The sequence below is a fragment of the Lutjanus erythropterus genome, chromosome 1 (genome assembly GCF_056507025.1).
Source record: "Lutjanus erythropterus isolate fLutEry1 chromosome 1, fLutEry1.hap2, whole genome shotgun sequence".
Taxonomy (NCBI): domain Eukaryota; kingdom Metazoa; phylum Chordata; class Actinopteri; order Lutjaniformes; family Lutjanidae; genus Lutjanus; species Lutjanus erythropterus.
Window position 1 is genome coordinate 45194160 of NC_139317.1, and position 27973 is coordinate 45222132.

At 38.2% G+C, this 27973-nt stretch overlaps 2 protein-coding genes and 3 long non-coding RNA genes across 5 annotated transcripts in view; 1 reads left to right on the plus strand and 4 right to left on the minus strand.

Annotated features, from left to right (window-relative positions):
- The window catches only part of fah (fumarylacetoacetate hydrolase (fumarylacetoacetase)), a 32043-nt gene extending 19829 nt beyond the window's left edge, over positions 1 to 12214 (plus strand). The window contains exons 9-14 of the mRNA XM_084722217.1: positions 763 to 893; positions 2654 to 2729; positions 5305 to 5351; positions 7041 to 7142; positions 8769 to 8886; positions 11844 to 12214. Of these exons, the coding sequence (XP_084578343.1) occupies positions 763 to 893; positions 2654 to 2729; positions 5305 to 5351; positions 7041 to 7142; positions 8769 to 8886; positions 11844 to 11920 (551 nt within the window). The 3' untranslated portion in view covers positions 11921 to 12214. The remainder of the gene's footprint in view (positions 1 to 762; positions 894 to 2653; positions 2730 to 5304; positions 5352 to 7040; positions 7143 to 8768; positions 8887 to 11843) is intronic.
- Positions 12215 to 14433: 2219 nt separating this feature from the next.
- Positions 14434 to 15380, minus strand: LOC146333351 (uncharacterized). The gene is made up of 3 exons (XR_014771325.1): positions 15199 to 15380; positions 14655 to 14876; positions 14434 to 14524 (listed from the first exon to the last, which is right to left on the minus strand). It is a non-coding gene; the product is annotated as an uncharacterized LOC146333351 (long non-coding RNA).
- Positions 15381 to 17226: 1846 nt separating this feature from the next.
- On the minus strand, positions 17227 to 18802 carry LOC146333352 (uncharacterized). The gene is made up of 4 exons (XR_014771327.1): positions 18692 to 18802; positions 17696 to 17770; positions 17483 to 17601; positions 17227 to 17245 (listed from the first exon to the last, which is right to left on the minus strand). It is a non-coding gene; the product is annotated as an uncharacterized LOC146333352 (long non-coding RNA).
- A 461-nt stretch (positions 18803 to 19263) lies between these two features.
- On the minus strand, positions 19264 to 20336 carry LOC146333353 (homeodomain-interacting protein kinase 1-like). Its single transcript, XM_084725554.1, has 3 exons — positions 20166 to 20336; positions 19605 to 19786; positions 19264 to 19429 (listed from the first exon to the last, which is right to left on the minus strand). The coding sequence occupies exons 1-3, from the start codon at positions 20334 to 20336 to the stop codon at positions 19264 to 19266; spliced, it is 519 nt and encodes a 172-aa protein (XP_084581680.1).
- A 955-nt stretch (positions 20337 to 21291) lies between these two features.
- LOC146333354 (uncharacterized) lies at positions 21292 to 23705 on the minus strand. The gene is made up of 3 exons (XR_014771328.1): positions 23610 to 23705; positions 21821 to 21900; positions 21292 to 21580 (listed from the first exon to the last, which is right to left on the minus strand). It is a non-coding gene; the product is annotated as an uncharacterized LOC146333354 (long non-coding RNA).
- Positions 23706 to 27973: the final 4268 nt, after the last annotated feature.

Genomic DNA, 27973 nt, shown 5'->3' on the forward strand with positions numbered 1-27973 from the left:
TGCTGTTTATATATAAATAAATAATCCTGCTATTCACAGCACAACACAATAAAGTGACACGATAAAAATAAAATTGAAAGCTTCAATACTTCAAGTCCTCAAAAGGAAATTGTATCTCCGTTGTTCATCTTTCTGAGGCTGAGACTCCTAAATTCATCCTCCACATGCCATCATGAAAAATACTTTTATTTTGATGATTTAAAAAAAAAAAAATCAAATCATTTATTAATTAATTAAGCAGGCTAACTTAATCTTAAGAATTACAGTAGGCTAGATATAAATGAAAACAATGCACATTTAAAAATACTCATCAAACAGTTAATGTTAAAACTAAGGCCCTGCCTCTCACTGGGCAGATAACCAATCATGCTTGAGGATGATGGGGTGACACTTGAGGTGGCAAATCAGATTTCAAGGGTGGTCAGCTTTTTAGAGCCCTGTTATTCCCTGACAGTAGCTAATTACTAGTGCTGGGCATCCATACTCAATGGATGGAAATAATCCAGTTCCAATAGTATAGCAACTTCTCCAGTCACATGATACCTGCGTTCAATCCTTTTTGTACCCAGATCTAAAAAAAAAAGACTATTTATATGGTTTTGCTCACAGTCACAATCACTTTGAGCGTTCTTCATAAAGATGAATCTTATTAAAAAGATATCGAATGAAGTCTCCACTGGTTTTAAGCGATACCTCACCCTACTAATTACCATCACCATAACCTGCCAACCTCTGCTGTAATATTTGTGTTCTCATTCTCAGCCAGGGACATCCAGGCGTGGGAGTATGTTCCTCTGGGTCCTTTCCTGGGGAAGAACTTCGGGACGACCATCTCACCCTGGGTCGTCCCCATGGAGGCGCTGTTACCCTTCGCAGAGGCCAACGCCATCCAGGTTAGTGCAGGGGTCACAACTTCAGTGAGGCTGCTGGTCAACCGCTGTGCTACCAAAGTCACAGTAATGTAACTGCTGAAAAAGTACTGATTTTTATTAGAGCCTGACAGATATATATCAGTTGGCTGATATATCAGCCCAAAATCTGTCTGACATGGGCTTATTGAGGATATATAGTATCATCATATATGTTTAATGATATGAAAACTTTTATCTACAGAACATATAATAAAACGATTCATCCATCCAGCCATCCATTGTCTGTAACTGCTTAACCTTATGGGTTGCGGGGGGGCTGGAGCCTATCCCAGCTGACACTGGGCGAGAGGCGGGCTACTACCAGGGTACACAAGTCGCCAGTTCATCACAGGGAATGACACTTTGGAGAATTTAGATTTAATACAATGAGGAACATTTATGAGGACAAGAGGAGCTCACTGCAGGTGTAGATGCTGAGAAGTTGCTTCTTGTTTTATAGCCTGCCCCTAATTGACTAACAGCATTAAATTATTCAGTAATCGACTGATACTGAACAGTACTGATGTTTATTTAGCTATTTATTATTTTATTTATTCTTTATTTTCAATTTGTTGGCATATCCCGCCTTTTCCCCCTTGAAATTTGAGATGGTTAATCACAAGGGGTTTATCCCTAGAAATAAACTTGTATGTGTTAAATTATTATATATAATTTTCTATAATTAAGTTATTTGTTCAAGAAAACAGCCTTCTAACTATTTTTATTGTTGCAAAATCAACATAGAAAAGGTCTATTTTTATTCCAATTCTAAAATTCACTAAATCAGCCACCATATCATCATGTTAGTGGTTGGTGAATTCTTCCCTCTAAAATTGGTACTGGCCGCAAAAAACCTGTATAGATGAATCGAGTGACCGCTTTGTGTGTTCCATCATCTTGCGGCACTGCCACTGCTGTGCTGGCATGTCGTATCCGTCACTCTCAGTGTGTGCTGGTTGGATCTAGAGGAGAAACCCAAATTTGCGAGACTCTTGTAAGATTTTTCATGGTTTCTGTCAGTCTTGTGAGATCTTGTGGATCTGGGGTTACCTTCTAGACATTGTGTCTGCGGTTGCCTGCTGACAGTAACAGATGGATGATCAGACTGACGATGTTAAACAGTAACTGATGAAGGTTCTTGTAGGATGGAGATATTAATGTTCTTTATATTTTACACAGTAGTTAGACGTTGGTTGTGACAACAGGCAGAAATGGATAATAGAGAGGAGAAAAAACAGACCACCTCCACCACGTTTAAGTGATGAAGTACTGTGTAATATATATTAAAAATATACATGAATTCACATTTTTCATCAGAGATTGAAGATTTTCAGGAACAAAGTTTCTTTCTGTTAATATTTTTGATCCGCTCTGACACTCAGTGAATCTCTGTAGAGTCTCTGCTCTCAGACAGCAGCTCTCTTCATCAAGTAAAGGTCTGTGGATTTTGCATTACGTTTTTTTCCAAAGTTGAAATTTGATTCGACTGTTGGAGCAGCTGGACTGCACAGGTTTTTCCAGACTTCCTAGATATTGTTGTCAAAAGTAACATTACATAAAAAGCAAGTGTAAAAGTAGAAAATTCGCATTCACATTCATTCACGCTCATACTGTAGGGAGATGCCACTGCAGCAATGGCAGCTTGTTAACTTCTGGTACATCGCTGGATTCATCTTTAGGTCAGGCTGTAATTTTTATACCAAAATAATCATACTTTCTCTGTGTTCCTCGTCTTCCTGCAGGATCCAGAGCCCCTCCCCTACCTGCAACACCACGATGCTTACACCTTCAACATCAACCTGTTTGTGTCACTAAAAGGTACAGCACACACAGTGACTGTCATCCATTCAACTGCGATGGTTTCACTGTGTACTTAAACACACACTTGCACACACTTCCATGGGGAGGCGTGTATATTAAATTATTTTTATGTCTCCCCTCTCTTCTCTGTCTTTCTCTCATCCATGCTGCTTAATATTTTAACACCTGTTCTTTTCCACCAACGCTTGTGAGGCGTTTCATGAACCTCATGCACAGATGCACTGTACACAGACAGTACAGTGTTAAAAGCAGGAGTGTGGAGGAGGATAAAATTAAAATAACTCAAGTCAACTAAAGTCAGTTTTATTTATGTAGCGCCAAATTATGACTATCTTAAGGCACTTTTCATATAAAGCAGGTCTGGACTGTACTCTTTATCATATTAATTACAGAGATCAAATAATTTCCACCATGAGGAAGCACTAGGTGACAGTGGCGAGAAAAAAGTCCTTTTTAAGGCGAGAATGAGGCAGACTGAACCTCTGGCTTGGTGGCCATCTGCCTCGATCCATTTATGGGATCTAAACTACAAGTTACTCAAGATTATACTTCAAGCTACTACAAGGAGTTTTTAACTGGTTATGAAACTGTCTCAATTTAATACAAATGCCTGTATATGACCTGAATAAGTTAGAGGCATAAAATGGAACATTTTCCTGAAAAACAATGTACAGATTTATATAAGCATAATCCCCTTCAGTCATCCTTTGACCACTGACCCACAAGAAATGTTTATCTGCAGAGAATCTGTCCTGTGCCTGTGTTTCTCATTATTTATCTGTGCTCGGGACCCTTTACCAACCCAAGACCTTCATATTTGACATCCTGGCAATGTGACACAACAATCAACATCTTTCTAGTGTGTTACGAACAGCTCAACCCACTGATTTGACCTTTTAACAACATGAAGACTGGCTATTCTACAGTCAGACCTGGATAGTAACGGATGATAATAATAATAACTTTATTTATACAGCACCTTTAAAAAAAGAGTTTACAAAGTGCTTTGACAGACAAAGTAAAAGAGCACAAGAGCAGGATACCAAGGAAAAATAACAACAGAGGGCCAAACAGGAGTAAACTTAGACTGAAGTAAAACAAGACACAAGCAAAGACACTGAAACAAAGAAAAACAACACAACACAATAAAAAAGGTAAGAAGAGTAAAACTAGAAAAATGTGACACTAAAAATGAATTAAAATAAAAAGGGCAGAGATCACAGAGACATAACATGATGTTGTCAAGTCAATAAAATAATAAAGGAAAGAGATAAGACAACATGTGATGTCGGTATAAATAAGAGCAATTAGAGACGGAAACATCACATATGTAACGGTAGTACGTAATGTGGTAACTGTATTCCATTACAGTTACAAAGACAATCAGATTGCTGATGCATTTAGTAAAAATGGGAATTATTAGAAGGATTTTAAAATAAGATTAATAAAATAAAGAACAATACACTATCATGAACGATGCACACACAGCTGCCAATTCATTATCATGGCCTCTAGTGAAAAAGTGCTTCACTGAGTGGAAACCATTTTTTGTCTTTAAATCAATCAGTCAATCAATAAATTGAGTACAACCAAGGAAGGAACAGCTGGACAAACTAATAAATCTAACAACAAACATAAAACACAGGTTAATCTATTATTAATCAACAATAAAGTTAATCTGCAAGTATTTAGATAATTAATTAATCATTTTGAGTCATTTTTTTAAATTAAAAAAGTCAGAATTCTCTGATTTCAGCTTGTTAAATGTGAATATTTTCTGCTTCCTTTACTCTTCTCTGACAGTAAACTGAATATATTTGAACTGTGGACAAAACAAGACATTAGAGGACGTCATCTTGGACTTTGATCAACATTTTTCATCATTTTCTGACATTTCATGGACCAAACAACTAATTGATTAATCGAGAGAATAATCAATTGATTAACCAACGATGAAAATAATTGTTAGTTGCAGCCCTAAAACATTATATTAGACCGAACACTTTCACCATATTTGGTACTGACATAATCCAAAAGCGACGGAAAGTAATCAAGTTACATTCCTTTAATATTGTGATACTTGGATTACGTCACTGACTACATTTTTTAACGGGTAATTAGTAACTGTATCAAAATACATTTTTAAAGTAACCCTCCCAGCCCTGTACGTAGTTATTCTTAATGGCTGCCATCAGATCAGATTCTCCTTGAAATCAGATGAAACAAGTTTTTACATTTTCTCAGGAAAAGTTGCAGTAAATAGAACATGAGCCAGTTAAAAAGAAGCAGCAGGATTTAGTTAATTTTATTGTTTTATGTTATATTTTGTAGTTTTCATGGTGGAAACACTACTGCTTTTATCCAAACTGGCCTCAACAACAAAAATCAACACAATATGAAAGCTTTTTGTCGTTAACTGTCGTTACTTTCTACCATGACTGAATGATACTGTACATGTCACTGTGTATAAAGCCTGATATCAACTTTTGCTATGACCCACTGTTGTGTCAAGAGAACTGTAATGATAGAAAGTGTCTCAGTTTAAGTAACTTTCTGCTGTTTGCTCTTTAAGGACAGGGCATGGTGGAGGGAGCGACCATCTGCAAGTCAAACTTCAAGGTAAGAACCTTGTGTGCTGAGTCAGATCCACTCTAACACTGTACAGCCTGTCCTCGCCAGAAAATTGTCCCCATAGGTCGTCCGTACAAGCAGCTTATTACGACCCATATTTATGTTTATTGTTAGAAGATGACCTTAGTGGCAAAAGTAATTATGATGGGGGCAGTTTAAAGAGCCAGGAAGTGTGTGTGTGTGGAGGAGGAGTGTATGGATGGCTCGAACACAGGACTTTCACCCAGGAGACCTGCGCTTGTGTCCGTGTGAAACCAAAAGTTGACTTTTTAAAAAGTTTTAGTAACTAAAAGGGACAGTTCACCCCAAAATCAAAAATACATGTTTGTCCTCTGGCCTTGTAGCACTATTTATTTAGATGGACTATTTATCCATCTAAATGGTTTTTGTGTGAGTTGCAGAGTTTTGGAGATATCAGCCATAGAAATGTCTGCCTTCTCTCCAGTATAATGATAACAGATGGCACTCTTTTTGGTGCCAAAAACACATTTGAAAAACTCTGTCCAGAAATCATAACCCAGCTGCTCAAAATAATCCACAGACCTTGTTGTGAGCAGTTTAGTGTGGGAACAACTTTCTTTCTGCAGAATCTATTGGAACTACTTTCTTTCTTTCTAATATAAAGAAAGTAGTTCCAACATCAAACTGCTTACAACAAGCTCGGTGGATTATCTTGAGTACCCGTGTCATGATTTTTGGAAAGAGACACTGGTTTTGAATTTTCCAGATGTATTTTTGTTGCTTTGAGCTCCACAAGCTGAGAGCCATTTAGTCCTATTACACTGAGGAGAAGGCAGACATCTCTACAAATATCCAAATATCTCCAAAACTCTGCAACTCACATCAGAACATCTAGATGAATAAACAGCACTACAGGCCAGGGGAAAAATATGTATTCTTGCTTTTGAAATGAACTGCCCCTTTAAGTGGTGTTATATACATGACTTATGTAATGTAACGAACAATTAATAGTTTTAATCCAAGTCACAATCTTTTCCTGAACCTAACCAACCTGCAACCATTTCACGTTGTTTAATGTTTAATGTTACATAACTTACATATTATACTTTAAGGTCCTGTGTGTACGATTTAGGGGGATGATATGGCAGATATGTAATGTAATATTCATAAGTATGTTTTCATTAGTCTGTAACCACAAATATCATCCCATTTATTGGTCAGGCCGGTCAGGCTCTAGTTTCTACAGTAACCCAAAACAGACAAACACTGGCTCTAGATACAGCTTCTCATGTTTTGTGCATGTTTCATGACCACTGTACAGTCTCATCACAAGATGCCAGACCCTGGTCCCTTGCTGGGGTTCAGAGAAAAAAAAATCCTGATAATTTCACCACAGCTCCTAACTATTTTTGAGGTTTGGGCAGGTTGATAACTTAGAGCAGGACTGAGCCTATGTCATCAATATGAAACAGACCCTGTGCTGCACAGACAACACAGAGGTTGTTTTTAGTGCAGTCTTGCTTAAATAAGGTTCTTCTACACACTACAAGGGTTTCTGGAGTTTGACCTCTTTCATGCAGTCTCCCTCTCAGAGCTCTCAGCCGTCACCAGGCTGCAGCAGAGGTCTGACCTGCTGCCTCTTCTATGAAAATACTGAACCAGTATGAAGTCTCACAGTTTTCACAGTGATTTCTCCATGTTTCTCTCTGTCTTCAGTACATGTACTGGACCATGAAGCAGCAGCTCGCCCATCACACAGTCAACGGCTGCAACATCAGACCAGGAGACCTGCTGGCCTCTGGAACCATCAGTGGACCTGTGAGTGTCTGCAGATGTACTTTATAAGATGGGTTTCAGTGCAACATCATCACAGAGATGCACACGCAACTAGGGGGCAGAAAGCGCTTGTCCACACAGTTCAACCATTGTTGCCAACAGATTTATCAACTTATTCTGTAAACAGTGTAGGGGTCTCTCTCTTTTTCTCCCTCCCTCAGCTCATGCTGGCAGGCAGGAGGTCACGTCTAGAAGGGAACCCCCAGACCTGCGACAAATCTCATGAGAGTGGCCATTCCAACCAAACCATGATCTCACGAGAGTTTTGCAAATCAAGGGTTCCCTTCTAAGTTGTTCCTGTAGCTCAAGGGTCATTAATCTTTACAATCAAAACAGCCATTTTTGGTCAGAAAAGGAGAAAAATTCTATTTGAAGCCGCAACTATTATATTTTCTGTTTTCCTCAAAACTTTTCTTCTTTTGGGTTTGGCATCCATAGCTACTCAAGGAAGAAATAAGACTAGCCACTGCCAACATTTAGAGGAAAAGACGCAAAGGCATAGACAAAGTCTGTGATGCACATTTTATATTTATACTAAAACTTTTATTTTTTTTTTTTAATTTGGGGTACAGAGTTCACATTTCGGCAATTAGAGAATGCAAGACTTACTTTGGGCCTACAACAATGGCAAATAATAAATAAGGACTGTTATTCATTTCCATTTAATTTTTTGCCAAAGTCACAGGGAGCCACTGGAGAGGAGCAAAAGAGCCGCATGTGTCTCTGAAGCTGCAGGCTGCAGACCCCTGCTACACCCTGTAAACATGTTAAGAGTTTATTTGAGCTCCTCTCACTCTCTCCCTCTCTGGATCTCTGGTTTAGTGTGTCCCTTCCTAATTTCTCACTATTATTGAGAACTACACTATAGATGTAATTAGTGTGGTCTGAGTTACTTTATAATGTTATCGCTGCCATGTTGTCACTGCCCCAGATGTAACTAGCTGTCACACAGGTCGGCTCATGTTTTGTACAGGATGTTTATAGTAGCTGTCAGTTTTCTTTCAAATGTGGCACGCTGTAAAGTAAAGTAACCTTAGCTTATTGACGCTGCTGTTACAACCTGCTCCTGATGTGGTTAATAAAAAGGATAAACAGGCTCAATAACCAACAAAACCTGGTAAGTTGAGCAAAATTAACAGGACATGTCAGCAACCCATGACCTAACTTAGTATGGAGATTTCATTCAGAGACTTGATGACTATACCGATAGTCGACTGTTAGCTAACATTTTACACAACATATTACTATGATATGAAAGGCAAACAAACAAATCCAACTCTGACAATGATTTATAAATGTACGTTGATTACATCTGTTGACTGTAATCTTTTGAGCGGCTACCAAAGCTGTTTTGACCCCTGAATGTGCGCACACTCTGTAACACTTGTAAACAAGAAACCTGTGGATTGGACCCATTTGACTAATTCAACAGATGCTATAATCAAATCAAATGTTTGCACAGATGAGCTTTAAACTTGAGCACTCTCATGCTGGATGATGGATGATCACAGACAAATTATAAAAGAAAGAATGTCTGTCTGACTCTCTGTCTTGTGTTACATTTGTACAGTACAGTGTTTCTACAGTGTGTGTACTGTATCTCAACAGGACCCAGAGAGTTTTGGCTCCATGTTGGAGCTGTCATGGAGGGGATCGAAGACCATCGATCTGGGAGGCGGAGAAACCAGAACTTTCCTGAAGGATGGAGATGAAGTCACCATCACAGGTTAGACCAGGGATCTAAAGTGATTCCTACATGCTCCAGATGTAGAAGTGTATAGTGCAGACACTGCATGGGAAAAAATACACATTTTTATTAAATTTAATAATTTTTAAAATATTTCATCAACTAAGTCAACACATATGGTTCCACATCTTTGCCTTTTCCTGGTGGCTTGTCTTAAGTCTCCTGAGGCTAGCTATGGATGCTAAATCCAAAAAAGAAAAGTCTCTGAGGAGAATCCAGACAGATTTCTTCTTTCCTTTTTTGGCCAAAAATGACTCTTTTAATAGTAAAGGTTACTGACCACTGGGTTACAGCAGTACATGCCAACCCTCTCAATTTTTCCAGGAGACTAACGATTTTCATCGCCCTCTCTGTATTTCCTCACAATTCACCTGCATTTCTCCCAATTTTTCACCTTTTTTCTTTTCATTAATACAACCTGTTTCTGGCACTGCACAGTGTGTATAAGCCATGCAATGCCAAAGGTCTGTTTCTGCACCAATGAGAATACAGCTACACCAACTTTCTTTTAGTTTTAGGGGCAGGTTAACATATAAGTGAATGAAAGAAAATTGATGAATATGAGTTTATGCCAGGGATTTACCCAAGTTCATGCCAGAGGGACAGCTTATTCTGTATTCTTTCCCAGGAATTAAAAGTAAAGTTAACACGAAAATCCTGTTGCAGTCTACTTATTATTTCCATTCTTTGAAAGTCACCAAAATGCAGGAGGCAACAAAACTGAAGCTATGTTTTTTTTTTGTTTTTTTTTTTTGGTGGGGGGGGTTTGAATCCTCCCTGTTATTGAGATCTCAACTTTTTGCGCTTCAAATGTGCACCAAGTCTATTTTTGACCGATGCTGCATGAAGCTGCACAGAGCAGATCACGCAGACAGGAAGTCAGACACAGAATCCAGGCAATTTTCAAACTAAAAGACTTTGTGAAGACTCACAATCATAAAGAGAGACAGAAGAGAAACTGTTTAACTGAATATCCATGTAGAGGCATAAAAAAGCAAGTAAAGAGGACCAAATTAATAAAATCTGAGCAAGTCAACATAATCAGGCTGCTGAAACTGCTGGCTGGGGCAACAGCTGCATGAAGGGCAGATCAAAACTGTGGAGCAGACATGCTGTGCAAAGTGGAATTAACCAGTTAGACTGAACCTTCAGCTCAGATGCCAGATGAAAAAAATAATAATTTGGCTAAAGTTGGCGTTCAGTCTATCACTCAGGAAAACAAAAATCACAGGTTTTTATTGCATTATTAATGATTATTGATCATTTTTGTGTAAAATCTACACTGTAGGAATAAAATCATGTAGTAAAAAGTGGGGATGGGAAGAATACGGTAAAGTATGGTCAATTAAATTATAAAACACCTTTAGGCTGCAAAATAAATGCTATTTCACCGTAAACACCAGTAGAACAACATTCCTGGGTATGAACTGCACCACCGAGCCCTGATGTCCAAACAACAATGAATTCCTGATCAATTATAAATACACAACCAACAACACGTCCGCCTTCTCAGTGTAGCCTTGTTAGAATTAATCAGAAAACTCACACAGACAAACAAAAACTAAATAAAAGGGGAAATTAAACTAGATCAATTAAATAGCCCAACAGCCACTTCTTATAGATTCAGCAGGGGAAGAAAGCATCACTGAGGCAGACAACATGGAGGCGTACACAATACAAAATCTATAATGGCTGCAGCCCAAAGACTCGCATTTTAAAGCAAAGAGCAGACACACAGGCAGCCTCGTTTTTACTGCAGCTGCTGATTTATCTCCTTTCTTTTGTTTCATTCTCACAGTTCACTGTCTACTTCTTCTGTAACGATTGTGACTTGAAATTTTGAAAAGTTTAATACTTGTGGAAAGAAGTATTTCAGTACAAATGAAATAACTGAATTTTAAAAATACTCATAACTAGAGATGTAATGTTGTGTGCTCATATTTTTGATGAATGGTGAATTGAATGAATCAGTTTGAACGTGAGTGTTGTTCACTCCTGAGAGTTGTTCACATCGTCAGCTGATTAAAAAAAAAGTTTGCAGCAGGAACGGTGTGTGTGAATATGGACAGAAGTGTTGACGTGATATAAAAACCTGATTTGATCATGAAGCCTTGTGTTCCCCTATAATTTTGAGGTGTATCTGACTTAAATGTTGAATCATTATTTTCAGACAGTTTCTCATTATTTTTAGATACTAACACAATATTTTTAAGGGAGACTGGGGACAATTGTAACATTTTAACATTTTAACAATTGTTAATTTTCCTTCATAACTCACATACTACTTGAAATACACTAGTCATTTTTTATTACACAAAACATATATATGTGCACTAATTAATAGTACAGTTGATATATTTTCACCAATAAGGACAATACTGTAAAGTGAAAAATAAGTCCTGTTAACTCACTGTTTCTCAAATAAAAGCACAAATCAAAGTAATCAGATTACTGTAGTATCAAATACTGTTGCTGAAGGGGTTTTCTGTGTGTGGTTCAAATTCTTTTAGATGTCAGGCATTGCCTGCATTCAAAGCAAAAGTTTATTTCTATTTTTTCCAGAGGACTTTGCTACGAGTATTGCACACCACTTAGGATAAAGTCATTAAGTAGACTCTTGGGAGGAGGTTCAATTTCAATATATTAAGAAAAAAAAAGAAAAATGAACGCAAACTTTTTGGAACTGTGAACTTAGTGCAAAATAAAAAAAAATAGAAATGTTCTTCAGAGGGTTATTTTTTACTTTTATACTTTGAGTACACGTCAGATCCTGTACTTTTTCACTTTTACTTTAGAAGAGAAGTGTGTGTACAAGTATGTGTACAAGTGCCTATCTACTAAAGTAAAGAATGTGTTTACTTTTGCCACCTCTGATCCTGACAAGTATGTCCACAATCACATGTTTATAATGCTGTCCTATCTCTTCCTCTGTCCAGGTTTCTGTCAAGGAGATGGATTCAGGGTGGGCTTCGGACCCTGTATGGGAACCATCCTCCCTGCCCTGCAGCACTGAGACACACTCACTGTTATAGATATAACCATATGGTTTATGTGAGTATCTCTTTGTGGAGCATAAATAAGTAGAGGACACCAACTTCCATGGAGACGTCTAATGATCTTTTCTCAGGTTGAGTCGATGTGGTCTCAGAGCTCTGTAGAGTTTACTGTCCTTGTTGTTGAAATCCTCTGTAATATTCATCCATCAGAGACTCTTCCACATCACTTCACCGTGTTACTGCTGTACCAGGATCAGTATTATTGATGTTTTAGGTGTGATTTATAATGAAATCATCCATTTATAATCTCATTGTGTTTGTCTTTTGTTTTCCTGTTGATTCACTGCGTTCGTCACCTCTTTAACACTGGAAGTGCTACAATTCCATAATGACGAAAACGACTGACTTCCAAACTCTATTATCTCTCATGATGAACACCAGACTAAGAGATTAATGCATTTATTCTGTTAGTTTACCTTTTTAAAAACTAAATAACACTAAAATGCTAATATTGTCAAATGTGTTTATATATTCATGAATATGAAGCCATCACGTGTAGTAAACCATAATGATTATATATTTTCACAGCAGTATTTTTCTGTAGGATAATAACCATCAGTGATCTGATTCAAATTTTGGATTAACACAGAATTACTCAGAGTGAGAAACAGATAAATGTATTTTATAAGATTATTAATATGTTATTTAAACATTAATAATAACACATTTCCACCTAGAACCATCGTAAAAAAAAAACCTATGGGAAAAGGCTGGAAATGAGTACAAAAATAAAACAAAAAAAAGGTAAATTAAACATTTCTATTTGCAATAAGTACATTTTGAGAGCTTTAACACAGAGTTTTACTGTAAGTGCTGAGACAAAAAGTGTTGCAACCATCCCTGGTCACCACTACTTTATTTTTGGAAAAATTCAGGTACCAGCAAAATTGTATTTTTTAATTACATAAAGTTATTGCACATATAAATTTGAAAATGGTCAAACTGACCGCCTTGGCTGTTCTACTGTTAATCATATTTCAGTATTTGGTCAGAACAGCTGAACCTGTTCATCATATCTACATGTGTTTATTCGACAACAACAGCACTGACGATTGAGCATAACTCCTGCAACACTACTGAGGTTCCACAAGTAGCCTTGTAACCAATACAGGCTTTCTGTCATTCTTAACCCGACAGACACTTGTCAAACATAGAATAGGTTATCATTTCAAGTGCAGGTACTGAAATGAAATGATTAATATAAAATGCATACATTTTTGGGGCTGCACAAAGTGTTCATGAGGGCTACCAGTGGCCCACGAGCCGTAATATGGAGAAGACTTCCAAAGCTGTTCAACCATCCACCAATCACTGCTGATGAAGCATCCTGACACCTTTAATGTTCAGAGTTACTTCTGTCCAGCAGTTCATTTATTGTAGTGTCACATAGACTTCATTTAAACTCAGAGCAGCATTCACTGATTTTTTTTTCTTGTGTGCAACAAGCTGTAAACACCTTATAAATTTAGACATGGCTAAATGTTCGCAGCACACAGTATTTTACTGACACATCCAGCAGACACAGAGCAACATTAACATTCATTAGGAGTTGTGTTTGTGTTCAACATTCACTGTTTTAGCTCTGCTTTGGTCTCCATCAGCTCATCAGAAAAATGTCTTTAGCTGTTAAATAATCCATGTGTTCACCAGCTCGTGTCTTTAACTGTGTGTGTCTGCTGTTGAGCAGGTAGTGTGAAGTGTTTGTTAGAGCTTTTTCACTGAAAAAAACCTGATAATACTCTGTGGGTGACACATTTACCTCATCATTAATACATATTATTGATTAGTCCAGCTTTATGTCCTGAACCTGAAACCAACACTGAGGAAAATACTGAATATTAGTGGTATTACTTAATAAAAATCATGAGACAGTTTTATAAAATTCAATTTCAGTGTTTATTGATTGATTTTTTCTTTGAACAGAATATAATGTCGGCATATTTTTTCTATTTTGGTGTGGGAGGAAACCGGAGCACCCGGAGAAAACCCACGCAGACACAGGGAGGACAAGTTAACTCCACACAGACAGGAGGAGACCTCCTGCTGCGCGGCCACAGTGCTAACCACTGAGCCACCGTGCCGCCCAAGAGAAGCCCTGTGAGGGTGTTTATGGCACAACTCCTGAAGGGCTCAGAAACCATGCTGATAAAAATCCTCACAGAGCTTCTCTTCTCATCGCGTTTTAACAGCAGTTTTATATTCTGTCTGATAGCCAATGTGATATAAGAGTGTCAAATTCGGTTGATGTCAAATTTTCCAATTGTAGGGCGCGCAATTTTTTTAGGTTGCTACTGACACTGCTGACAACTCAGAGGCTCAAATCATGCTAAAAAAGCACAACTCACTCCTCCTCATTGTCATCAACACAGGTCAAGCAGCAGAAGAAGTTCTTCTTCATCCAATAGTAGAAACGCCGGAAACAATTGTTTTTCTTTTTCAGGAATAGTTGAGACACAGGTGAAGACAACTGTGGTGGAGCGGTGGAGTCTTCAGGTGTCGAAGTGTCATTATCAGTGTCTGTCACAAGTGGTTCTGATGTTTCTGTCAGTCCAGCCTGCAAGCTAAACACACACACAAACACAGAGTTAGAATATTATTCACAATTATAAACAACATCTCAAATCTGCTGAACTGAACTGTTGCCTCTTCTGTCTGTGAAATAAGTGTCATGATCAGAGGAGGTCATCTCACCTGTCTGTACTCCCCACATTATCCCACGTGTTCTCAGGTGCAGCAGGTCGGACACAGATCACACGTGATGGTGTGGTTGCAGGTGCTGGGCTGTGGTCGTCTGTCTGGGTGTTGGTGGCGTCTTTGTCCTCTCGGGCAGTGGCAGGAGGCTCACAGTCAGAGTCCTCACTTGTAGATGTCCTTAATCCATTTCTTGATATGTTGATCACATTAGGTAGAAAGCTAAACACACAAACACACACAGCGTTAGAATGAGTGACCTGTAACCAGGGCAACAAAACATGACTTACAACCAATCAGAGCAACTACATGCGACCTAAAATCTAAAGTAACAAGTAATGGGCCCTTTCAGATACACTTCTAGTTACTGCAAAAAGTAATGGAATTACATTAATGCTTTACTTAGTAATGCATTATTCAATCCAACAATCCAACACTGCTCAGAGGTAAACACTCTCTCAAATCTGCTCCAGGTCCAACTGAAATGAACCGTTTCTTCTTCTGTGTGTAAAATGAGGGTCATGATCAGAGGAGGTCATCTCACCTGTCTGTACTCCCCACATTATCCCACGTGTTCTCAGGTGCGGCAGGTCGGACACAGATCACACGTGATGGTGTGGTTGCAGGTGCTGGGCTGTGGTCGTCTGTCTGGGTGTTGGTGGCGTCTTTGTCCTCTCGGGCAGTGGCAGGAGGCTCACGGTCAGAATCCTCACTTGTAGATGTCTTTAATCCATTTCTTGATATGTTGATCACATGGAAGCTAAACACACAAACACACACAGTGTTAGAATGAGTGACCTGCAACCAATCAGGGCCCCGTTTCCCAGAGCCTTCAAGTTCAAGAGCCTTTAAGTTGTATCTTAAGATCTTCCTTAAGCTTACGGGCTGTTTCCCAGAGTTGAGAAACAGCCCAGGAGACCTTAAAATACAACTTACAACGCACGTAGTGCTACCAAGGCTCTGGGAAACGGGGCCCAGGGCGACAAAACATGACTTACAACCAATCAGACCAACTACGTGTCTTACAAACATTTGCAGCAATGAAACATAACCTACAATCCATCAGATCAACTACATGTGACCTCAAATCTAAAGTAACAAGTAATGGGCCCTTTCAGATACACTTCTGGTTACTGCAAAAAGTAATGGAGTTACATTAATACTTTACTTAGTAATGCATTATTCAATGCAACAATCCAACACTGCTCAGAGGTAAACACTCTCTCAAATCTGCTCCAGGTCCAACTGAAATGAACCGTTTCTTCTTCTGTGTGTAAAATGAGAGGAGGTCATCTCACCTGTCTGTACTCCCCACATTATCCCACGTGTTCTCAGGTGCAGCAGGTCGGACACAGATCACACGTGATGGTGTGGTTGCGGGTGCTGGGCTGTGGTCGTCTGTCTGGGTGGTGGTGGTGTCTTTGTCTTCTGGGGTGGTGGCAGGAGGCTCACAGTCAGAGTCCTCACTTGAAGATGTCCATAATCCACTTCTTGATATGTTGATCACATGGAAGCTAAACACACAAACACACACAGCGTTAGAATGAGTGACCTGCAACCAATCAGGGCCCCGTTTCCCAGAGCCTTCGTAGCACTACGTACGTTTTAAGTTGTATTTTAAGGTCTCCTGGGCTGTTTCTCAACTCTGGGAAACAGCCCGTAAGCTTAAGGAAGACCTTAAGATACAACTTAAGACGTACGTAGTGCTACGAAGGCTCTGGGAAACGGGGCCCAGGGCGACAAAACATGACTTACAACCAATCAGACCAACTACGTGTCTTACAAACATTTGCAGCAACGAAACATGACCTACAATCCATCAGATCAACTACATGTGACCTCAAATCTAAAGTAACAAGTAATAGGCCCTTTTAAATTTCAGTAATTATAACAGTGTTATGAATCTGAAAAGTAACTAGATACACTTCTAGGTACTGCAAACAGTAGTAATGTGTTACTTAGTAACATGTTATTCCCAACACACTCTCTGCTCCAGGTCCAACTGAAATGAACCGTTTCTTCTTCTGTGTGTAAAATGAAGGTCATGATCAGAGGAGGTCATCTCACCTGTGTTGACTGTCTGATTGGACCGCGTCCTCAATTTGGGTAGGCTGACCTAAGGACATAAGTCGTGGCAGGACTCGGGACCGCCACAGTTCATCATTCCTCGCTGATGATGTTCTGCTGTTGTCTGATTGGATGCTGGTGGTGTTGTCGTCATGTGAAGCAGCAGCATGAGGCCGGCCGTCAAAGTCCTCCTCTGTCCAGCTTGAGCATCCTGACATCTCATCCTCTTGAGACAGAAGACTAAACACAGACACACAAACTGTCAGAATATTATTCCTGTTATTGTTGAGCCCAGCGTCGCCTCACAAACGTGAGTGAGTCTGGAATCTCTCAGCTGATTTTCAGTTACCAACACATGCAGGCCAAAATGCTTCTGGATTCAAAGATCTACAACCAATCAGAGAAATGAGTGTCATGAGCAGAAGAGCTCATCTCACCTGTCTGAATACTCCCCCGCGAGAGATTCCAGTGACGGCGTGTCCTCAGTTGTGGCAAAAGACAAAGAGTCCACTTCAGTCCACGATCTAAACACACACACACACACACACAGGATGTGTAATATTCCTATATTTGTCTTGACATCTTCAAAGAAAAGCCACAGGTTTTACGGTCGGAGAGAATAATCTCACCTAATGTCACCTGTGCTCAGAGTGCTACCAAAAGACAAGCTCTCACTGTTACACCAGTGTCCAGGAAACAGGACAGGAAACTGATCAAAGCAGTAGACTGTTTTTGCTCAGAACTCTACCAAAAGCACTCACATGAATGGATGATCGAGGACTTCACGGGGAGTGATCCTCTGTGTGGGATCTATTGTCAGCATGGCCTTCAGGAGCTCGATACAATGCTCCCACTCCAAATTCTCCGTTTTGTTGCGTCTCTAGTTAAGGAAACAATGTTCAAATCCACCATCAGCCAAGTCATCCTCATGATTCACGGAGACAGCCAATCACAGTAAATGTTACTTCACTTACTTTTTTCAGATTGTCCAGAGATGAGAGTCCTAAGCACATGTCTTCAGTCTCTACTCCCCAATAATTCTGAGGTGTCTGAAAGAAGGTTCAGTGTGTTTGTATGAATGTTCTTCTTAATAAAACAAACTTACTAACTTTTAAATGCTGAGAAATGTAAACATGTTTAATCTTAACTAGTAGGGATGTAACGATATCAAATATCACCATATCACAGTAATAAAATGTCTCAATACTGTACCAGACTGTGACGATATACTGTATATCATGACATGGTTAATTATTTTCTTTTATTATTTTGATTTGATTTTATAAAAGGACTGACATGAATAATTTAAGGCCCCTAAAGCCGGACAGATAAATCATTCAGCCAATAATATTGGTTGCATATTGGCCTGGAACAGCTGTATCGTCCATGTCGGTATCAGTGCATACATTGTGTGATATTTACTTTACAGAACATAAAGCAGATTATTTTTTATTTTAGTGTTATTTAGCTTTATAGGCCAAATTTTATGTATTTTTGATCATTTTTCTTAATTCAGGTTGTTCTATTTGTGTTTTTAATAGTTATTTAATTGATTTAATTTAATTAAATTATTAAAAATACCAGTGAAAGTTTATTGTTTCAGTGTCCAGACGTAATTTTGGATGCATAGTAAGAAAATCAGCCAATGTATTGATTTCTGAAATTTTTTTAGATTCCACAATGTCAGAATCCCAAAATCCAGAATTGGACAGGTTCATTTCCAAACATAATTCATGCCATTTTTTTGCACAGAAGAAGAAAAGCAGAGGTACATTCATTTACAAGGAAAAAAAACTTTATGCACACAAAAAATACACATCTGATTTGTTATTTGTTATTCCATCACGGACTTTGTATTGTGGTTTTATCACACTGAAAATCTTTTGATATTGTTACATCCCTGTTACATAGAGAGAGTGGTAAAGATGAAAAAATGTTGTGGAAAAGTCAGAAAAGGTTCACTGTGGTACCTTAAACCTCCAGCCGTCGGTCTCAGTCCTGGTGAAATAACGCTTTGTATACATCCCGTCATTAAGAAGGTGGTCCGCTGGCTGACCCAGGAGGTGAACAAAGCGCTGCAGCTGGAGATAAAACACAGAACCAAATGTTGAATGTATGCAACAGGAGCACTTTTCTCTTTTCCTAAAGATGCTAATGCTAATAACTCCCATCATCGCTAACGTGCACAATTCACAGGACCTCTTTCTGTCATCCTGAAAGTAAATTCTGTTTGAACAAAGCTCCACGGCCGTCTTTTTTCTCCCCTCCCTGTTTTCTTCTGCACTTTTCCCCTCTGAACTGACTGACTGCTAACTAACCCCCTCTTCTGAACAGCCGCTGTCTGAACACAACTTAGCACCGATAACCTTGTGATGCAGGTTTGTCAGGCTTTAGATTTCTCATCATGCAGAAGGGACGGCAAAAGAAAACCAAAAACACAAGGAAAAAACTGCAAGAAACTGACAAATGAGCGTGCACGTCTGCTCTAACTTAAGCTGCGAGCTAAAGCCGTCAGGCTAGCAGGCTAAAAGAAGTGCGGCACTCAGTCTCTTAGAATCAGAGTGGAATTAAGTAGATGACTTACTAATTCATATTCAGTGTTTGCTGAGAACAGCACATCGCCGGTGACCATAACAGCCATCACACAGCCCAGGGACCACATGTCAACACCTTCGTCAAACGGTAGTCCTAAAACAATTTCTGGGGCCCTGAATGTGAAAGAAAAGCATAACACAGAATGTGTACATGACATTTTATAAAGATGAAAAATACCAGTTAGCTCATTGAGGGAAGCGAGCACTCAGCTACTTTTTATGATAAAACTGTCAAACTACCAAGTCACTCCAGTGTAATAATAATAATCAGGGTGTCTATATAACTTACCTTAACTCTTCTATTTGTAACGTCATGCCTTGTCTGACTTTACGTGTGGGCAGGGCCAAGCCAAAGTCTATCAGCTTGACTTCTAAAGGTCTTCTCTGTCGGTCCACCAGCATTATGTTGTCTGGTTTTATATCAGCGTGGATCACCCCCAAGCTCTTCAGTGCATCCAAAGCTGTAGCAGTCTGCAAATACAAGATCAGTGATACAGTTCAGAGACTGAGCCACAGTTCACAGCAAAGTCCTGCACCTCCTGAGTTCTGTAAAAATATATTTATATAGATTCACAGGTACAGTCACAGTAAAAATGAACAAAGTGGAAGTGGGCAGCAGGTGAGAAGAGTGTTTTTTCCCTGGAGAAATCAGAAATAAAAAGGATTGTGCAGTATTTTTAAAGTCAAGATTAGCTAATAATACCAAGTCTAATCAGCCAGGAGGATTTCTTTTATTATAATATGTCGGCTACATGAAGCGTCAATGACAGTTAGAAGGCTGTTGTGAATTTGGGCATTAAAGCTGACTGTTCAGTAATTTGCTTTGTGTGTGATGGTGCTGTATCCATACCTGTCGGATGATGCTTCTGATGTCTCTCAGCTTCATAGGTCTACACCGGCTCTTTATTAAGTGTGCAGCCAAGCTGATATCCAGTTCCTCGAACACCAGCGCTTTTCCAAATTCCGTGTCGAAAGAATCCAAAAACTTGACTATATTGTGTTGGTCGAAATTGTGGCGCATGAACCTTTTTAACAGGGTAGCCTGGAGACACATGACAAGTTTGACATGATTAGTTGTTCACAGATAGTTCAGATGTTCACATGTATGAAGCAACAAACTCACTACAGGTAACTGCAGTTTTGTACAAATAATCACAATATTTGGGCTGGGAAATATATTGATATTATCTTGTATTGTGAAATGAAACTAGATATCGTGACATGGAATAAGTGTTGCCATTTCCTGTTTTTTTCAAGGCTGCATTACAGTGAAGTGATCTCATTTTCTAAACTTGCTGACTGTTCAAGCTGTTATTTGTCTTTACTTACTTGAAAACATGTTACGTATTCTATTAATTATTAATAATTAAATGGTTGTTAGCATTTTCAACTATGAGTTGAGGAAAATGCAAAAAACTTGCAACCCTAGTCTTAATATTCTGTATCTGTTTTGTATTTGTTGAAAAAAAATGATCATATGTGATTTTATCCGTATCGCCCAAACTTATTTTATACACCTTGGCCACTTCAACCCTTTGCAGTACACAACATGTTGTCAGTCACAACCTATATGATCAATAATTACTGATATCGACCAATATGAAACTTCACTATCGTGACAGGTGTTTCATCTGTCGATATCTGTACCTTTTAATGTATTATTTAATGGCACTAACTGAAGGAAATTATGTTTTTGCACTTGTACTTGCTAAATACAATTGACTAAATAGTTGGCACTTACTGTACCTTTGACTATAAAGTGTCTGTTAGAGCTGTGAACATCAAACAGTGTCCTACCTCTTTCTTGATTTCGGTGTATATGGGGATCTTTATAGCCACTGTTTCTTGAGTGTCTTTTTTCAAACATTTCAGGACAGATCCAAAGCCCCCCTCTCCCAGGACTTTCAGGAACTTGTACTGGCTGGGGAGACTGTAGGGACTGTTGTCTGAGTTGGAGGGTGAAACGGCGCCTCTCGTGGAAGACATGTCTTTTCCTATGGAAACAGAAATTAAAGAGAAAAAAACAGCAGATGTGAACAAATATGAATAATGTAGATTGTGTTAACAAAAGATACTTAGCCGTATAGTGCTGGTTGGTTGCCAGTCCTCTTCTCCGGGCCTCTCGGTTGATGTGTCCTTAACTGGAGGGTGGTTGTGAGTCCAAGTGCTTACAGATTGATGACATCACTCAGAACCGCTCTCTCTGTGACATCAGTTCTAGAACTTTTCATCATCACAGGAGAACCTGCTGAGTTCTATCTTCAGCTGTAAAGAGAATGTTTTCACACTAATATCAGTTTGACTGTAAATACAATACTGATTCATTCAGCAATAACCAGAGCTCAGTTTGAACACAAGGGTGAATAAATGCACAGATTAGATGGTGCTGATGCTGGGGTGTCCTACAAGATACAGCCAGTGGTGTGGTTTTAATTCTCAGGTGATCAAGTGTTATATTAAAGGGACAGTTAACCCAAAAATCAGAAACACACATTTTCCTCTCACCTGTAGTGCTGTTTATCCATCCAGATAGTTTTGGAGATATCAGCCGTAGAGATTTCTGTCTTCTCTCTAATATAATGGAACTAACAGACACTCAGCTTGTGTTGCTCAAAGTGCCAAAAAAAATACATTTGAGAAACGTAAACACAGCAGAAATCATGACATGATTAGTCAAGATAATCCACAGACCTTATTGTGAGCAGTTTCATGTAGGAACTATTTTCTTTCTATTCAGAGATGGACAGTATTTCAATTACATGTATTCAAAATATGTATTTAATTACTTTGAAGTATTTTGTAATGTGCATTTTGCTGGGCAGGAAAATTACTTTACTTGTATAAGAGTATTTGAAATACTTAAACTACATTATTGAATGCATCATTTTATTCTCAAATAAGTCACATTTTTATGTAGGAAAAAAATGAATCACATGACATGTCCTGTCACTCATTGTGAATTATCATATGTCACTGCTGTTCCTCATGACTAGTAGCTTAAGGAAAGCTGATTTAGTGTTCAGGGCCAATTTTCCTTAAGATAAAGATAAGCAAGTAATCAAAATATAAATCAGATATTATGCTAAGGCGAGCTTACTGACCTACAGTAAAATACAACAGAAGACATAAGTCATGTCACATTAAACATGTGAGGCTCACTGTTAAAGAAAAAAAAAGTCAAATGACTGGAAGTAGAGGCTGCCAAACAAAAACCATAAAATTACAGTAAAAAATCCTAATTCAAATACTTTTACAGAAATTTACATTAAAGGTTTTACAGAGAAACAGTTATTTTATATTTTAATCCTAAATAATTACCATAAAACACCATATATATATATATATATATATATATATATATATATATATATATATATATATATATATATATATATATATATATATATATATATATATATATATATATATATACATATATTATTATTATTATTATTATTATTATTATAACCAAACACCTTCAATAAAGTGACAGCACAAATTTTGTTCAGATTTTTCTGGTAAATTTATTGTTTTTGCACTGATCTGTATTAAGCTATTTCATTTTAATTTTATGTTTTTTGTTTGACAGCTGTCATTTGACCATTCTTAACATTTTTATTGTAATCAAACACCTTCAGTAAGGTGATAGCACTAATAGTTTCAGAGAGAAACACCGTTATTTTACAGATTTTTCTTAAATCAAAAATCACACATCTTTAACAAAGTGATAACACTAATAGTTTTGTAGAAAAACACTTATTTTATAGATTTTTTTTCCTCTAAATTTATTGATTTTTGCACTTCATTTGAATAAGGACATTCTAATTAATAATAATAATTTTGTTCCGTATTGTATTTGCACTTACCTGCATTAGATTATTTTACTTTAATTTTACGTTTTTTGTTTGGCAGTCCCTGCCAGTCATTTGAACATTTTTAACTGTTTTTTAAAAGTTACAATCAAACACCTCCAAAAACAGGGACAGCACGAGCACTTCTGTAAGATCTGATCTTTAAGATGACTGTTAAACATCCTAAATTGAAAACATAATGAAGATATTATACATTTACAATTTCTACAATTATTTCTCTGTTTCAAGTAAAGTAGGGTTAGAAACTTAAACACAAATAAAATACACACCAGGAGGAACTGGACCGAGGGGCTCAGTCTGTTTTTTATCTGTCATTTTTGTAGTGTTAACCACAATATTCTCCTGACCCCTGGGTGTACACAGACAAACATTACATTACACAGAATCCTAACTATACAGTGTATCAATAAGTAATCATTTACCACAGAAGGTCAGTGAATGTGTACCAGAGCAGATAAAGATCAGTCAACTTCTCAGCCATCAGCTGGATCCTTGCATGTGGGAGAAAGAGAGAAAGGACGCGCTAAGATTCACTGAAAAATACTTAAAAAGTAGAATTTGTTTTTTTAGCTTTCTGTTAAACAAGTTTAAACAAAACGTAAATGACTATATCAACATTTGCTATCATGAGACATTTAAACTCGCAGTTAGCTAAAAAAAACAATCTTAGACAATCTGACTGGACAGAGAAAGAACAGCTCATGTCTATCAAATTTATTTATTCTACTAATTTCTTACCTGGTTAAGGAACAGATGAGAGATGAAGGTGGCAGCATCATTCAATCTGCTGGTTTTTTAAATGGGCAAATTGTGGCTTATACTACAATAAACACCTAGAAAACTTTAAAAAGTTAAAAGCAAAAATGTTTGATTTTTCCCTTCGTCCAGACCAAATGAACTCGAGTATCGACGTGAAAGGAGGCGAAAAAATCAACAGTGAACTGGGAGGAAATTTCAGTATCAGTTTGTTAATTATCTTTGAATATAATCCAGATTTTTTTCTCGCATTTTACACTTTCTGCCGATTGTCAATTTAATTTGCCTCAGGGTTTGTTTTCCCTGTTAAAACCACAATAACCAATTAGTCATTTCATATCCTCCCTTTATGGCTTATTTCATACATCTCTAACTCACACCAATGCACTTATTAAAGGTTACAATTAAAAGTATAATCAAATGGATAATTTCAGTTGACCGAATATTTGTAAAACATGGGTTTAGACAATATTTAACATTCACCTTTTCTTTAAATTAAAAAAAAGGTTGTTGTTTTTTTGTTTAGTTTTTTTTTACAGTAACTTACAGTAAGTATTGAAAGAGCTGAATGGAATTTAACAAAATTCAAACATTATCCAGCTCCTGTCACAGAGAACACAAACAAACTGTCAGTTTAAGGAATATAAATTGAATTACAGCTACTTCCTGTCCTTTTTTTCTGACTAATGACAGTAATACTGAGCAGTGCAGCACAAAATACATTAGAAGTGACTTTCACAGAAATGATGCTGTAGATGGAAACAGACTGATGAAACATTGAGAAGAGGCTGCTTATTTTTTTCAAAGGGTTAATTCATCAAAATGATGAAAAACATATTTTCTCACTTACCTGTAGTGGAGACTAGATCTCCAGACAGACAGGAAGACACAACACAACTATCATCACTGCATAAGAAACAGAAAGTGTTCTCAAACTTTGGGGCCGATCTCACTGGTGGGGCACAGAGCAACTACGGGTGGGCTTGTCAAAGACCAGGACCAGAATTTCAGAACTTGTAATCCACATCAGAATTATCCAGATTTTGTAATCCCTTTTTTGTTGCTATGACAGATAAAGCTGATCTTGAGGGTTTTGAGGACATTTTAGAAATGTCATTACTGATGAGGTGTGAACTTGTTTTGGCTTCTGATTAAGAAAAGGTTTGAGAACCGTTAGAGGACTGTTAAAGGAAAGAGAGATGGGGGGTGGGAGTGACCTAACTGACACAATACAGGCCTTGGAAACTCAGATCCACAACAGTTATGTATAAATATCCAAATTCAAATTATTGTCATTTAAGTTTTTTTGGCTCAGGCATTTATTATGAAAAGTCCACAAGCCAATCATAAAAAGTGTGTGTCAGTTGTGCCACTCAAACAGGAGCAACAAAACCTCTCTGCTCTCTCTGACGCTTGGAGTGCGAGTCAATACAACGGGAAAGAGAAGCTGTTAAATCTCTCCAGACTCCTTTGTCAAGAACTGAAATTTACCTCACAGGGCACAGCAGTTGGTTAATTCTATGTTTTATTATTTTGAGCAAATGTTTCCACTTATAATATATATATATACAGTCAAGCCCAAAATTATTCATACCCCTGGCAAATTTTGCTTAAAGTTACTTTTATCCAAAAGATAATAAGACGATGTACAAGAGGCATCATTGTGGAAAAAATTATTTTTCAGCTTTTATTTACATTTGAACAAAAAGTGGCATGTCCAAAATTATTCATACCGTTCTCAATAATTAATAGAAAAGCCTTTATTGGTTCTTACAGCAATCAAACGCTTCCTATAATTGCTGACCAGCTTTTTGCATGTCTCCACTGGTATTTTTGCCCATTCATCTTTAGCGATGAGCTCCAACTCTTTCAGGTTGGAGGGTCTCCTTGCCATCACCCTGATCTTTAGCTCCCTCCACAGGTTTTCCATTGGATTCAAGTCAGGACTCTGGCTCGGCCACTGCAAAATGTTCATGTTTTTGTCTGCTAACCATTTCTTCACCACTTTTGCTGTGTGTTTTGGGTCATGCTGAAATGTCCACTGGTGCCCAAGGCCAAGTTTCTCTGCAGACTGTCTGATGTTGTTGTTGAGAATCTTAATGTATTGCTCTTTTTTCATGGTGCTGTTTACTGTGATTAGGTTCCGTGGTCCATTGGCTGAAAAACACCCCCAAAGTATTAGGTTCCCACCACCATTTTTGACAGTGGGGATGGTGTTCTTAGGGTGGAAGGCTTCTCCTGTTTTACGCCAAATGAAGGATACATCATCGTGGCCAAACAAAACTTTGTCCAGATGAGCATTTGCAAAGGCCAAGCGGGCTTTTGTGTGCCTTATCTGGAGAAATGGCATCCTCTTTGGTCTGCGTCCATGGAACCCAGCAGTGTGCAGTGTCCGTTGGACGGTCTGCCTTGAGATGTTGCCACCAGCACAGCCCAGATTCACCAGGATGGCCTTGGAGATCCTTGGATTCTTTTTCACCTCTCTCACGATCCTCCTGGCCAGCACAGGTGTCAATTTTAGCTTCTGACCACGTCCTCTGAGATTTTCCACAGTGCAGAACGTGTTGTATTTTTTAATAATACTTTGCACTGTTGCCACTGGAACTTGAAAACATTTAGATATGACCTTATAGCCCTTTCCAGACTTGTGAGCAGCCACAATGCGCAGCCGCGGGTCCTCAGTGAGCTCCTTTGTCTTAGCCATGACTCTTCACAAACCAACTGCAGAGAGCTGCTGTTTTTCACCTGTTGAGTTGATTAAAACTTCTGTTCCCAATGAATCGGGGTAATTAGGATGCTTTAGAACGGCTTGGACTATTTGGAATGGTACAGAACTTTGAATTTTCCCATAGACTGTGACAGTTTGCAAAGGGTATGAATAATTTTGGACATGCCACTTTTTGTTCAAATGTAAATAAAAGCTGAGAAATAATTTTTTCCACAATGATGCCTCTTGTACATCGTCTTATTATCTTTTGGGAGAAGCCTGTGTCATTTCCGGTCCAAAAAAAACTTGCTGGTTGAATAAAAGTAACTTTAAGTCAAAATTTGCCAGGGGTATGAATAATTTCGGGCTTGACTTTATATATATGTGTATGTAAACTATGATTATAATATGAAGGGAGGCGTACTTTGGACCTGCACATGTACTGTACAAGTGTAATGAGTCTGCCTGTAAACAGCTCCTGCAGGGAGGCCAGCAACAATCTGCTGACTCAGCATGCACAGAATCATCTCCATGGAAACCAAATAAAGAGCATATCTTAGTCTGATGTTCACCTTTCTCAACAGCAGTAACCAGGTCAGGAACAGCAAGGCAACCTCCAACCTCGCTGCCTATCACTCCTTTTAAGAGGAGGCTAGATTGATTACACTTGTTTACTTCCTGTCTAGGTGATTATGAGGTGGGACAAATGGGAGGACGCACCACTCACTAAAAAAGACAAAACAACGTGACAAGACACACAAAGACGTAAGAAGATGAAGATGGCGTAAAAGATGCAACAAGACAAAAACTATGCATTTGTTTTGTCTTTTATTACGTGAAGGCAAAACAAGGCAGAAAAAAAATATGCAAAAGGCCTAATAAGACATCAACAACATAAAAGACACAAGACAAACAAGATATAAGACGAAAACAGTGTACAAGAGGTAATGAGACAAAAAAGATGCAATAAGACAGAGACAAAGTGACACTCAACTGTGGTGGAAAGGTGTTCATTTAGCTTTGCACAGAAATAGTTGGTAGAAACATCTTTTAGAGAACTTTTACTTTTATACTTTTATACTTTATACATTTCAGAGCCTGTACTTTTTTCACTTTTACTTGAGTGAAGACTTTAAATCAGTACTTCTTCTTGAATAAAGAATGTGTGTACTTTTACTGCCTCTGGACATATTGCTGCCGTATAGGATGTTTGAGTGCATGAAGAAAATATTATTATAGACACGAGTCTGCATTGTAAGTTGTTGCAGTGAATATTAGTGTGTGTGTGTGTGTGTGTGTGTGTGTGTGTGTGTGTGTGTGTGT